At 35.5% G+C, this 12,264-nt stretch overlaps 1 protein-coding gene and 1 pseudogene across 1 annotated transcript; both read right to left on the reverse strand.

The window, feature by feature from the left end:
- Positions 1-287: 287 nt before the first annotated feature.
- Positions 288-2,083, reverse strand: LOC103339279 (UPF0481 protein At3g47200-like; annotated as a pseudogene).
- A 5,171-nt stretch (positions 2,084-7,254) lies between these two features.
- LOC103339231 (pyrroline-5-carboxylate reductase-like) lies at positions 7,255-11,739 on the reverse strand. The gene is made up of 7 exons (XM_008242506.2): positions 11,380-11,739; positions 11,239-11,287; positions 10,918-11,009; positions 9,200-9,272; positions 8,386-8,506; positions 8,048-8,153; positions 7,255-7,673 (listed from the first exon to the last, which is right to left on the reverse strand). The coding sequence occupies exons 1-7, from the start codon at positions 11,575-11,577 to the stop codon at positions 7,482-7,484; spliced, it is 831 nt and encodes a 276-aa protein (XP_008240728.1). The 5' UTR covers positions 11,578-11,739; the 3' UTR covers positions 7,255-7,481.
- Between the last annotated feature and the right edge of the window lie 525 nt (positions 11,740-12,264).

Consider the following 12,264-nt stretch of genomic DNA (forward strand, 5'->3'; position numbering starts at 1 on the left):
GAGTTAATACAAGTACCCGTAAGCAACAAAAAGTGACAATTTTTCGTTTATTCCACACTATAACATGTCAATAAATCCAATGCATTACCTCATGCATTTCACAAGTATTGTCTTTGTCTGACATACAATTGATCATCTTAAACTTTCTAGATTTCTTGGTGTCTAACTCGTAATTGCCACTGCTAATTCGATTTAAGTCGAGCTAAGCTAGATTTAAGTTGGTCTAATTGGTAACTAGTTCTTTTCATGAAATTAATATTTTCACAAAATGTTTGAGGAAGAGTTGCTTACAACAAGTAAGCTGCAAGTAAATTTGCAGCAACCCATAAAATGAAACCATACAGAACTACATATTGTTTATTAAAGAAGAGCCTACAAATACCCTGGCATTTATTGGATACTTCTACAAACCAGAAAACAGAAATGAGTACAAGCCATATGCATTTTCAGTACCTATAGCTCATCTTTTATAGTGGGGAGAGGGTTGGAGCTGTGATTCTCTGCTTATAATTTCTGCATTTTACGATTTATTTCCGAAACTAAGGTCATTTTTAGGCTTCGATTCAATTATTTTACTAGCACAAATCCAAAACCTACAAATGACCTTGTTTAAGCCATAAACACAGTATTAGCATTGAAACTGTAAATAGAGAATCCTATTTCTGATAAAAACTGAGGACTGCGTACCAAGTTTGGATGCCGCTTAAGATGAGTGCTATTAGAGCTCCAATGAAAGCAAGCATGGCCCAGGGGCTACTGAAATGATCTTCGAAGAATTGAGCGAACCATGCCTTCCACTTGGTTTTGTAGTGTTGCTCTAATTTGGAATTAATAGACTTGTACATAGGATGGGCAAGCACCAAATCAGGTCCTATCTCGTGAAAGAGGTCAGCGAGGGCTTCGTCGCTCCCACGCAAGTTGCAAAGTATGCGGGCTGACCTTAACTGCTTAGCATCTTCGGGATGAGCAATGAGTGAACTGAGGAAGCCGAAGTAAGAGGTAACCGCAAAATCATTTCGGAAATCAGGACACATTTCGTAGGCTATCAAATTCAAGAACAAAGACATTGCGTCTTCGTTTATGGGAGGAAGACTAAGAAAGCCTGCAAACCCTTGAGAAGTAAAAGATACGTCCTTCAAGGAGATAGTTTTGCTACGTCTAAAATGGACCCCAGCTGCCTTAAGCTCCTGCGCATTGCGAAACGATGGTGAAGTCTTCTTTGCCACCACGATAGCTAAGCTCTTCTGATGGACCTAGCATTTCTTTCCGAAGAAAATCAAGAAGATGAGTACTGTATTTCGGCTCCCCACGACGCTTTCGTAGCATATTCTTGATTTCCACCTCTTTTTTGTCAACGAAATCCATCAATGACTTAAAGTTTGTGCTTCGCAACGTTTGCCTTTCCACTGGCATTTCTGCTGCAGCAATCTGCATTTTCGCAAAACGCTTCATATTTCTGTTCAGCTCATCTTCTTTTCTGCTTGACCTCTTCAACAGCTTGAGGACTCGATAAGGGAGTTGGTTCTCTAGCAAGAACAAGTCCAGCCGTGCAAAGGCCACTTGGGTTGCGTTCATCCCAAACTCTTCCAAGCAATCATATTTGTGTATGAATTGCAAGGTTGAACATCCATCTATGAACAACATCCAGGCGAGTGCCTCATCATCATCGTAGCACTTTGTTGTTTCACTATCGTAGCAGTCCTTAATTTCAAGGATGTTTTTCTGAATCGTCTCGTACAAATGGTTATATGTGCAGCCGCAATCCTTGATAAAGTCTGCTGCCAAAGTGTATTTGAGTTCCTCTGCTTCCTTGCACTTACCATGATGGATCGGACCCACTGCTAGTACCCTTGGCTCAAAGCATTTCACCAAATTACTGTGACTTCGGAGAATTCTAGGAACACTTTGGATCTTTGATTTTGATCTGCTTGTAGCTGAATTGTCATTGCCATCGGGAGTTGGAAGTCTTCTTTCTGCGTCCCTCAGTTTATCAACTCCCTGCTCCACAGAATCAAGCATTTTAATGCTCACTTTTTTAGCTGAAGTGAAATCAGCCATTTTAATGCTCTGCTAATTGGAAGCAAATTTCTTCTTAGTTTGTTTAATAAGCAAGGCAATTTTGTCTTTATATAATATGATTCGATCGATCAGCAAAAGCATAGAAGAATAACACACTTTATCTCCAAGGAAGCTTGGTATTATATTTGGACCCTTTTTTACTTTAACTTGGTATATATATATATTGCAAAACTTTCGATTTCACTTTTACTTTACATTTCATAGAAGAATAAATGTCATACATACATGTGAGAAGTATATTTCTGTGTAGACCCTATGGAAGAGTCATACTCTTAAGGCAGGACAAGCCTTGGGCCCCACTTTTTCTAATATTTTTCATTCTCCAATAAGTATTTAAGTTAAAGATTAGTTACATACTTCTAATCTCAATCGTTGGATTGCATTCAAGAGACTACCAACACATTTAATGAATGCAATCCAATAACCAAGATTAGAAGCATGTAACCAATATCCTTAACATAAAAAATTTATTGGAGAATCTCCCTACATGTTAATATACAAATTGTAATGGAGGACTCATAATTTAAGGGCTCTTTCGATAACCAATTTTTTTTAAATTTTCACTTTTTTTGAAAACTGAAAATTGAAAACATGTTTGAGAACAGTTTTCAAAATAAGGGCGATTTTTATAAGTTTAATTTTTTGAACTCCTTGCTCATTCACAAATTCTACATCATCACACATGTATCGCACTTGAGTCCCAAAATTTGATATACGGGACCTTCTAATTTGGACCCAACTGCTCAACTCTTTGCATTCAGCTACGGACGTAGTACGAGCCCCGAGACCCTTTGACCATGCTCAACACCTCCAAACCAAAAACTCACTATACATACATATTCACGTGCATTCTGTGACATCAATTTCACAATTTGGTCCGAACAAAACTTTATCTTTTAAGTTCCACATAAATATGTGATATTCGCACAACATCTCCTATTCATAAATCTAAGTCTGGCTTTTAATGCTCTGCAGAATCAGGCATTTTATTGCTCTGGTGATTGCAAACAAATTTCGCTTCCTAATTTGTCTTCCTTTTGCGCTTTGTATTTTCAAAGTTCCTGTCTTGAAAAAGTAAGGTAGGTAGTTCTCTCTATATGACTCGACCGATCAGCAAAAATAACTTAAGCGTTAGGAATATTATATTTGGAGACTTTAAGCTTGGTATATATAAAGTTTGCAAAACCTTTGGATTTCATCACTTTAACTTCATTTCAAGTTTGGAATATATGATGACTTTTGATTTGAGGTAACAAAGTAAGATCTTCGTATAAGTGACAAGAATAACTTGGTATATATATTTTGCAAAACTTTGTCGGCAAGGAAGCTTGGTATTATAGTTGGACCCTCTCTAAGCTTGGTGTATATATATTTTGCAAAACTTTGGATTTCAATTTACCTTCATTTCACTTTTGGCTTATACGATGACTTTTTTTCATGTGAGATAACAAAGTAATATCTTCCTATAACAAGAATATATGTGATACATGTGAGAATGAGGAGACAAATACTAATGGAGGATTCATATCTTAAAGGCTAGTTTGATCATCAATTTGTTTTAAGTTTTAAGTTTTTGTTTTCGTTATATATATATATATATATATATATATATATTTACCCTTCTTTTTCAATCACCAATTCTATATTATCAGATTTCGACTAAAAATAAATAAATAAAATTCATATTATCACACATGCATCACACTCTATTCTTAAAATTCAATATTTGGGACCTTCTAACTTGGACCCGGCCGCTCCACTCTTGTATTCAACCGTGAAGGATGTGTGAGCTCCAGGACTCCCTGACACCTCCAGACCAAAAATGCAATCTAACTTCCAGTCTCATTCAATGACATCAAATTCACAATTTGGCCCCAAGAAAATTTTAATTTTCAAAAGTTCCACATAAATATGTGATACTCACACAACATTTTCTATTCATAGATATGTGTCTGGCTTTGAACAGTTCAGGACAAGAATCTCTTTTCTTGTTTAAATAATTGGGCAAATTCTTAAACTTGCACTTGTGGTTTGCACGTTATTTCAAAATGACGGTTTAGAACTATTTGCCTTATAGGTTCAAATAACCACATTAATCTCTCAAATTATATATTTCAATGCGTGTGTGTCAAAACTTCTAGCTCGTGTTAAACACAACCTCAGAATTTTAATTACCTTTTTCAAATAGGCATAAAATATAAATTGAGGAAGAGCCATAATAATACTGCAATATAGTAGTGAAGAGCATTAACTACTATATACCCAAAACTTCAAGTTTAGGATTTATGATACATTGAGATCCATGGGCTTCCAGTCCAGATCATATTATATAACAAAATATAGGGAGCCTCAATTCATCCCTTGAGGTTTATCCTGATGTTATTGACTTCAGGGTGAATTTTTAACAACCAGAATCATAAAATGTAGTTATTCCTTGAGGTGTCAATTGTAATAAAATCAATCTTTGCTAAATTCATCATTTTCTTATGCCAAAGAAATATGTGGTGTGCCACAACTTGCAATATTACCTCAAGGATTGTCCACTTAATTGTTAGAACTTTATGTTTTCAACACTTTTTAGATTGTGAACTTCAGGCCTATTCTCATGATATGGACATTCTTATAATTTCATGTTCATATTTCGGGACTTTTGGCCCTCACTTAATTGTTCATGTCTTGATGAACTTTTGGCCTCTCATTTAGTTGCTCATTCATGAGTTTAGGGAACTTCATGTCCCTTAATTGTATATAGCAATGGTTCATCAAAATGGCTACTATTCATGTATACAATTACTATTCATCAATTCATGAATACGGATTATTCATACATATAGTACATTTGCAATACAGTTACTATTTATGTGTACAGTACTACTCATCCATACAATACTGCTAGATTATCAAGGAACTTCATATCCTGATTTACAGGTCAAGGATCAAGGATTTTTAGGTTCGATCACTTTTTCACAAATATAGTATCAGAGAGTCTGCTAATTCTCATATTATTATCATCATCAAGGATCTTCAAGTCATGATGTAGTTGTATGATGAGGATCAAGGAACTTCAGGTCCTAATTTCTAGTAAACACTCATCATAATAAACTTGTAAAATAAATTCACAAAATAAATTGTTTGTTGTATGGACAGCACCATACTTTGAATAAAAATAAATATGTGATAAAATAAAGGGAGTTTCACTAAAACACCCAAAATGGGGGTTGAAATTATAAAAAAACCAAAAACCCATCTTTACACACACTGAAAACCCATTTATAAACACACCCAAAAAATATACAATTGTTGATTTTGGGTGTATTTCTATGTTTAAATAGTGCTTGAGTTTTTTTATAAATACATGTCTAGGATTTGGTTTATTTATAAATTTGTATAAAATAAATTCATAAAATAAAGCTTAAAAGTCACTTTTGGTCCCTATAGTTTGGCACTTTAACCACTTTTGACCATGTAGTTTCATATTTGTAGCAATTCAAGAACAAGTTAGTATTCATGTCAATTTCTTTGACAATGCAAGGGGCAATTTCGTCAACCCAAAATATTTGAGCATAAAAGCTCGTATGAAACTCCCCTAATTTCATATTAGGGCTTGAAATTGGCCATTTGGATTTAGGGTTCTTCAAAAATTGGGATTAGTGGTTGAATTTCGAACCCTAATATGAAATTATGGGAGTTTTAGACGAGCTTTTATGCTCAAGGATTTTGGGTTCACTAAATTGCCCCTTGCATCGTCAAAGAAATTGACAGGAATATTAACTTGTCCTTGAATTGCTACAAATATGAAACTACATGGTCAAAAGTGGTTGAAGTGCCAAACTACAGGGACCAAAAGTGACTTTTTGCCTAAAATAAATGTGCTTGTATGGAAACTACAGGGTCAAATTATTGTTAAGTTGTGTGCCACATGTCACAAGAATAAGGAAGAAACAGGGGGACATAGGGGATTTGGTAACAGGAAAATTGGACTCGTTTAAATGTGGCTTTCTTTAGTAAATGACTACGAAATGATGTGCTCATCTGATGCTTCACAAAATACATATAGAAGTGGGGCCTCAGATGTTTAAGGGGGATTGTTTAAGACATAATTGCTTAAGAAGTTAAGATAATACAAATGGTTTTGTTGAAAATTAGAATATTTGGAGCTTGACGCAGTCCTTAATTTTATTGTACAAATCTTCATCTTTCTGGCCGCTATCATGGATAAAGTCTGCTGCCATTATGTATTTGAGTTCATCTGCTTCTTTGCACTTACATTGATTGATAGAGCCCATTGCCACTGCCCTTGGCTCAAAGTACTTCTCCAAATTTCTGTGACTTCGGAGAATTCTGGGAACACTTTGGATCTTTGGTATTAAGCTTCTAGCTGATGTATAGGACCAGGCATTTTAATGCTCTGCTAATTGGAAGCAAATTTATTCTGAATTTGTCTTCCTTTTGCGCTATTATTTTCAAAGTGCCTGCTTTAGCGCATTGGAACAGACGCATCTTATCAACTCGTATACCAAATCCTTTATTTGATAATCTCATCTTCATTTTAAAAGATGGCTCTGGGACGTATTCCTAGTCCTCACACTTGAAAATAATCTGTGTGTCTTTGTTAGGCAAAGACCACTGAGAACTCTTCCTCCAAAGAGCGTGGTTCGAAAGTCTGTTTCCAGGCACTCCTCTCCTTTTCGTCATAGCGAGAAGAGGTTGAAAGAAATGCGGACAAATTTTCAAGGATAACGAATATTCCTCAATGCAGAGTTAGTCTACACCTACTGCTATTGTTATATATTCATTGCCACAAATCAAAAGATTCCATACCAATTAGGCAAAAAATATAGTTTTGTTCAGATTCTTATGAACAAACTATGTGAATAATTCTACAAGAAGTAGCTTACAATCTCATGTTCTTTTTGTGTGCTCTTATATACATTCAATCTTTTCTGTTGAAAAACAAGAGTCGAGTAATATTTAAGTGATGCTTTGATGCAGGGGCAACAAAAGATGGCTCTACATATGGGCGGGGGCAACATGGAGACAGGAGGAAAGTTCATTGGGTCAGTTGAATTTTGAGTAAAAGCTGCCAATCATATCTTCTGATTTGTGTTCTTTACCGTTAAAAGCATTTCATGAGGAGCCTCCGTTGACAGCATTGGGCTTGGAATTGCGCTAATATTTTGTTAACGAACATAAAACCAAGAAATTTTTATTATAATTATTGCTAGCTAAGCTTTATTCTACCTGTAGTCCAACCTTGAAAACATTATTTCAATCAAACTCTAATTCAGCATATTGTAGCAAGGGACAATATATAAGAATCGATAAGATTCTCTGGAAATGAATTCTATCCCCAGCGCTATGAAAAGGAAGGGCCAAAAGCTCATCTGATATAAGAATATCCCTCACTGGCTCTGCGAAAATTCTCGACTGCGTCTGGCAGCAGCGAGGACTGCATTCATCAGTATTCCACGAAACCCGCCCTTCTCCAGCTCATGAATGCCAGCAATAGTAGTTCCAGCAGGTGATGTTACATCATCCTTTAGCTGACCTGGATGCTTCCCAGTACTAGTAACCATAGATGCTGCTCCTAATACCTGCAAAGGGAAGCAAAGAATTGGCTATCCTCACAATTCGGAATTGAAGAAAAAATAAACCAAAGTGACGACACATTATGAACAGCCAGCAAATACAATATGAACTCTTGACGTTGAAAAGAAAGGGAATTTTTTAAAATGTGTTTCGGATGTTCAAGCCACCAAAATCAATCCGAAGGCAGTTGAGAGTTAGAAACTATTTCAGTTCTTTAAAAACTTTTTCTTGTTGGTGAAGGTTTAAATTTTAAAAGTAAAGGGATTATCTAGACCTACATTGTTACAAATTGTGACAAATAGACATAAATACACGATGGTGTGATGATGTCACATGACTGGTTGAGTACTAAAACACCATGCAATGTAAGCAGACTTACAGTTTGAGATGCTAGACCCAGTGCAAGTTCTCGAGGTAGACCTGCAGCAACTCCTCCATCTGCCAAAGCCTCTATCGCCAAATATATATATGCAGGACCACTGCCACTGTATGTTTATAAAAGGTAGCAATAAAACCAGAATCTATGACTTCATATCTAAAATTATTACAATTATTGGGATGAAAATGCATGATTAACAAACCTAGGAATCTCTTTGGAAGATACATTAAGAGTATATTTGAAAGAAAGATCTCTGATTGCAACAAGAGATAAGTAAAAGATATTCTGCAGTGGAGAATGAACAGCATCATTTTTTATTGCGACGCAAAGTCACATACCTAACGCCAGTAACTGCATCAAACAATTTTTCATCAGCTTTCCACGTCTTTCCTACTGATCCAAATAATTTAGCTATTAGGTCTCCATCTTGTTCTGTTGCACCTACTCCCAAGCTCAAAACTGTGTGACCAGAGGATTAGAGGCATGACCATTTTCATTCTACTCATACAAATTTGGCGTACCAAATTAAAAGCAATATGAAAATGAACAACGAAAAATGTAAATATGAGCGAGCGGAAAACTTCAAGATTAAAAGGTACGTAAGACTACCCGTAAGCAACAAAAAGTGTCAATTTTCCTTTTATTCCATACTAGCAACATGTCAATCAATCCAATGCACTACCACAAACAGCATTTCGCAAGTCTTGTCACCACTGTAACATGTCATACTAGCATGATCTAGGGTGGCCAGCTGTCATATTCCCAACTTTTATGCAAACTATTATGGAGAGAAAAAAAATAAACAGTACTTTTGTGTAATACACCAAATGCTGCTAGTTATTATTTCTATAGGCAGCAGAAGTATAACATGAAGTTTAGTAAATATTGCTTTAAAAATGGCTTCATAAAAGAATATTAGTTTTAAGAATCCTCCAAACCTATTAATTTACTTTTTTAACTGAAAATTTGCACGGAGCACCTCGTTGTAAGTTCACACCGAAAATATTCACTTAAGCAAATAACAATTTGGTTCACAACGTGAAAAACAGTGCCAAGCCAGTTTGCAGATACGTTAAAAATAATAGTATACCCGACATTATTCGTTTTTATTCTAAGTCAAGGAATAAACCATTGAAAGGATAACAGAAGTACCTGATGCTGCCTCACCAACAGCAGAAGGAGTGTTTGGCATTACCCTAATAAATCGGCTGTTACCAGCCCACTCCTAAGGTAGATAGAACGATTCCGTTAATACATTAAAAAAAAAAACTGAAGGTGTCTCAACCCTTGATTTTCAATAACATTAAGAACTCAAAAGTTATACATTAAAGTTTAAAAGAGAACTACATGCATGAAAGACCAAAAAAAGAATAAGAATATACTTGTACAGTGGTAGGAATCAAAGGACTTAGAGCATGGGGATCAACAAACAGGAAGAGATAGTGCGCACAAACTAGAGAAGCTATCACACTTAATCTTATGATTAACGTATAGAATAATAAAATTATTTATGTTAAACAAATTTGATGCTAAAAAGTCATTTCCAGGATTAGGCTTCCCTGGTATTAAGAGCATGCAGTCCAGTAACTATAGTTATTATCAAGAGATGCTGGTCAAAACAAAGTATACTGTGTTCCGGCAATCATAAAACTAGTAACCCAAATTACTGAAGCTGCCCAAGATTACTTTTCAAAAATAAAATGGTTAAGAAACTTAAATTTTTGTTACTATGTTGTCACAATTTTGAAGGGTGAGAACTGGCTAAATTTACCAGACCCTGAAATTCAAGAATGAATGCTCAGGTGATAACATGCCTATATTGCTCATTCAGTTCATCAAATTGTTTGTTCTGTTATTAACTATCATTCCTTTTATCCTTTATATAGTGAACCAAACATTGAGGACTTCAAATTTCCCCTAAATAGTAAATATAATTCTACTTTCTTACGAAACTTGGTTAACAGTAATGTGCTTATTCATCAGACACTGCAAGGAAAACAAATGTGGAACAGAACAACAGATTTATTCATCTATTGCATTAGACAAAGAAAAGGGTGATGCTTGAAGCTGGAAAGAAATGCATTCTTTTATAATTGACTTTTACACAAGCAGAGCTAAAAATTAGCTAGAATTTGAAAAAAGAATTTACACATGTATATTAGACTGACGTTAGTTAAGCCCAGCCCTCTATCCTCCCTTTTACCTTCACAAAAGTTAATTCCCTACTCTCTGTCTACTCTCTGTCATTCTTTAGAGAAAGGCAAAAGAGAAGTGAAAGATGAAAAAGGGCTGCTCAGTGTGGAATGGTAAAGGAGTGGAACTAATTTTGTGGGAAGGGAAAAGGAGAGGCATGCAAATGTGGGTGGGCTAATGTGTAAAAAAAAAAAATTATACACGTAATTTTCTTCTTTGAAAACATATATAACCTGTTCACTCCAACTCTTACATACATTTACATAGCATTTTATTTCCTGTTGTCTTTTTCTGTTCGTGTCCCATGGCTACGTGAATCCTTTCTTTCTTATTAATAGTATTTCCATACAGATTCCTTAAAAAAAGAAAACATCTATGCAGTACTTAAGAGTAGAGTTTGTTTATATATATATAGCTTAGCACACACCAATATAAACTTTTCGCTCCACTGTGTACAATACTTAAATCAATTAACGCATGTAATATGTTCAGAACATAACCTTTTCGTACAAACTGAAAAGAACTCACTCAAAATGATAAACTGGAAGTTAGAGGTTCATGAATAAAATACAGTGTGTTTTGGCCAATCCATATAGACTATAGTCAATTTAGATAGTTGACCAAAAAAACAAATAGTCAATTTAGATCAAAAGCAAGAAGAGTTGTAACTGAGAGACCTGCAGATCTTTCAATTTGACTCCAGCAGCAATTGAAACTAGCAGCTTCTTTTTGGAAAGAAGTGGCCTCAACTGCAAAACTACATCTTTAACTGCACAAATGCAAAGGCACAACAACATCATTATCTGGTAAAGATCCACAAAATTACCATCTAGAAATTCATTCCCATATCTCTAAAATCAAGACCAATCATACAAGAAGCAAGAGCAAATGATAAATAAAATAAAAACCAATTATATTATATATATATATATATATATATATAATATATAAATACAATATCCTTGAGAAATTGAAAGATAATGGAAAAGTGTAAATACCAACTTGAGGTTTGACAGAGAAAATGACGATATCACTCTCTTCCACCACCTGTAACCACCATAGAAGAAATGCAACTCCAATTCTTCAACACACAAGATACAGACAGATATACAAAGAAGAAAAGGGAGAGAGGGCCAAACGTCGTCGTTTTTGAGGAGGAGCTCGACGCCGAAGGACTCGAACGCTTGGCGTCGAATGGGGTTAGCGTGGAACGTAGAGATGCGATTTGGAGGCAGAACGCCCGATCGGACGATCCCTCTGGCGATGCTCTCCGCCATTTTACCTGCTCCAATGAACCCTAGCTTGAACGTGTCCGTGGGGATGGGTAACGCCTCCATGGCCAAATGCGACGGCGTATCAGAGTCTGATTCAGTTTGTTTTTGTTTTCTCAAAGTGCCGCAGAAACAGAAGTGAGGGAGGAGGAGAAGTAGTCTCAGTCAGCAGCGCGGCAGTGATGCTTTTATTATGACTGGTTTGTTTGAATAAAATTCGGGTCATCTAACCCGAACAAAGGAATTAATGGGTCGGGTTGGATTGAATGAAACGTGCCAGACTACGACAAGCTTTGCATCCCTCCGATTTGAGGGGTAATGCTAGAACTTTCTCTCTAACCTTTTCTTTTGGACATTCTCTTTTTATAAGAAAACCCTAATGTTGTAAGTATCTTTTTTCAAAATAGAGGTGATTTGTGTGTTAGATTGTTGTTGAGATTAAATGGTGTAACCATTTGTAACTTTAAAATTGTTTCTAATAAACAAAGACTAAACTCAAAGACTCAATTGCCTCAATTAAATTTATTATTAATTTTAATATACAAATTTATAAATAAACCCAATCCTAGACATGTATTTATAAAAAAACCCAAGCACTATTTAAACATAGAAACACACCCAAAATCAATCCCAAAGTCAACTTTTTGGGTGTGTTTATAAATGGGTTTTGAGTGTGTGTAATGATGAATTTTGGGTGTGTTTATAAAGTGTTTTGGGTGTTGGGTTTTTTTATAATTTCAACCTCCATTTTGA

Source organism: Prunus mume, linkage group LG8 (genome assembly GCF_029339155.1).
Source record: "Prunus mume cultivar Tortuosa linkage group LG8, ASM2933915v1, whole genome shotgun sequence".
Lineage (NCBI taxonomy): Eukaryota > Viridiplantae > Streptophyta > Magnoliopsida > Rosales > Rosaceae > Prunus > Prunus mume.

Excerpts from the sequence above, each read along its gene's own strand:
- LOC103339231 (XM_008242506.2), bottom strand. The coding sequence starts at position 11,577 with ATGGAGGCGTTACCCATCCCCACGGACACGTTCAAGCTAGGGTTCATT. Across the intron at positions 11,288-11,379 it reads TCCTCCTCAAAAACGACGAC|GTGGTGGAAGAGAGTGATAT; the intron begins GTTTGGCCCTCT and ends TGGTGGTTACAG. Across the intron at positions 9,273-10,917 it reads TCAAATTGAAAGATCTGCAG|GAGTGGGCTGGTAACAGCCG; the intron begins GTCTCTCAGTTA and ends TATCTACCTTAG.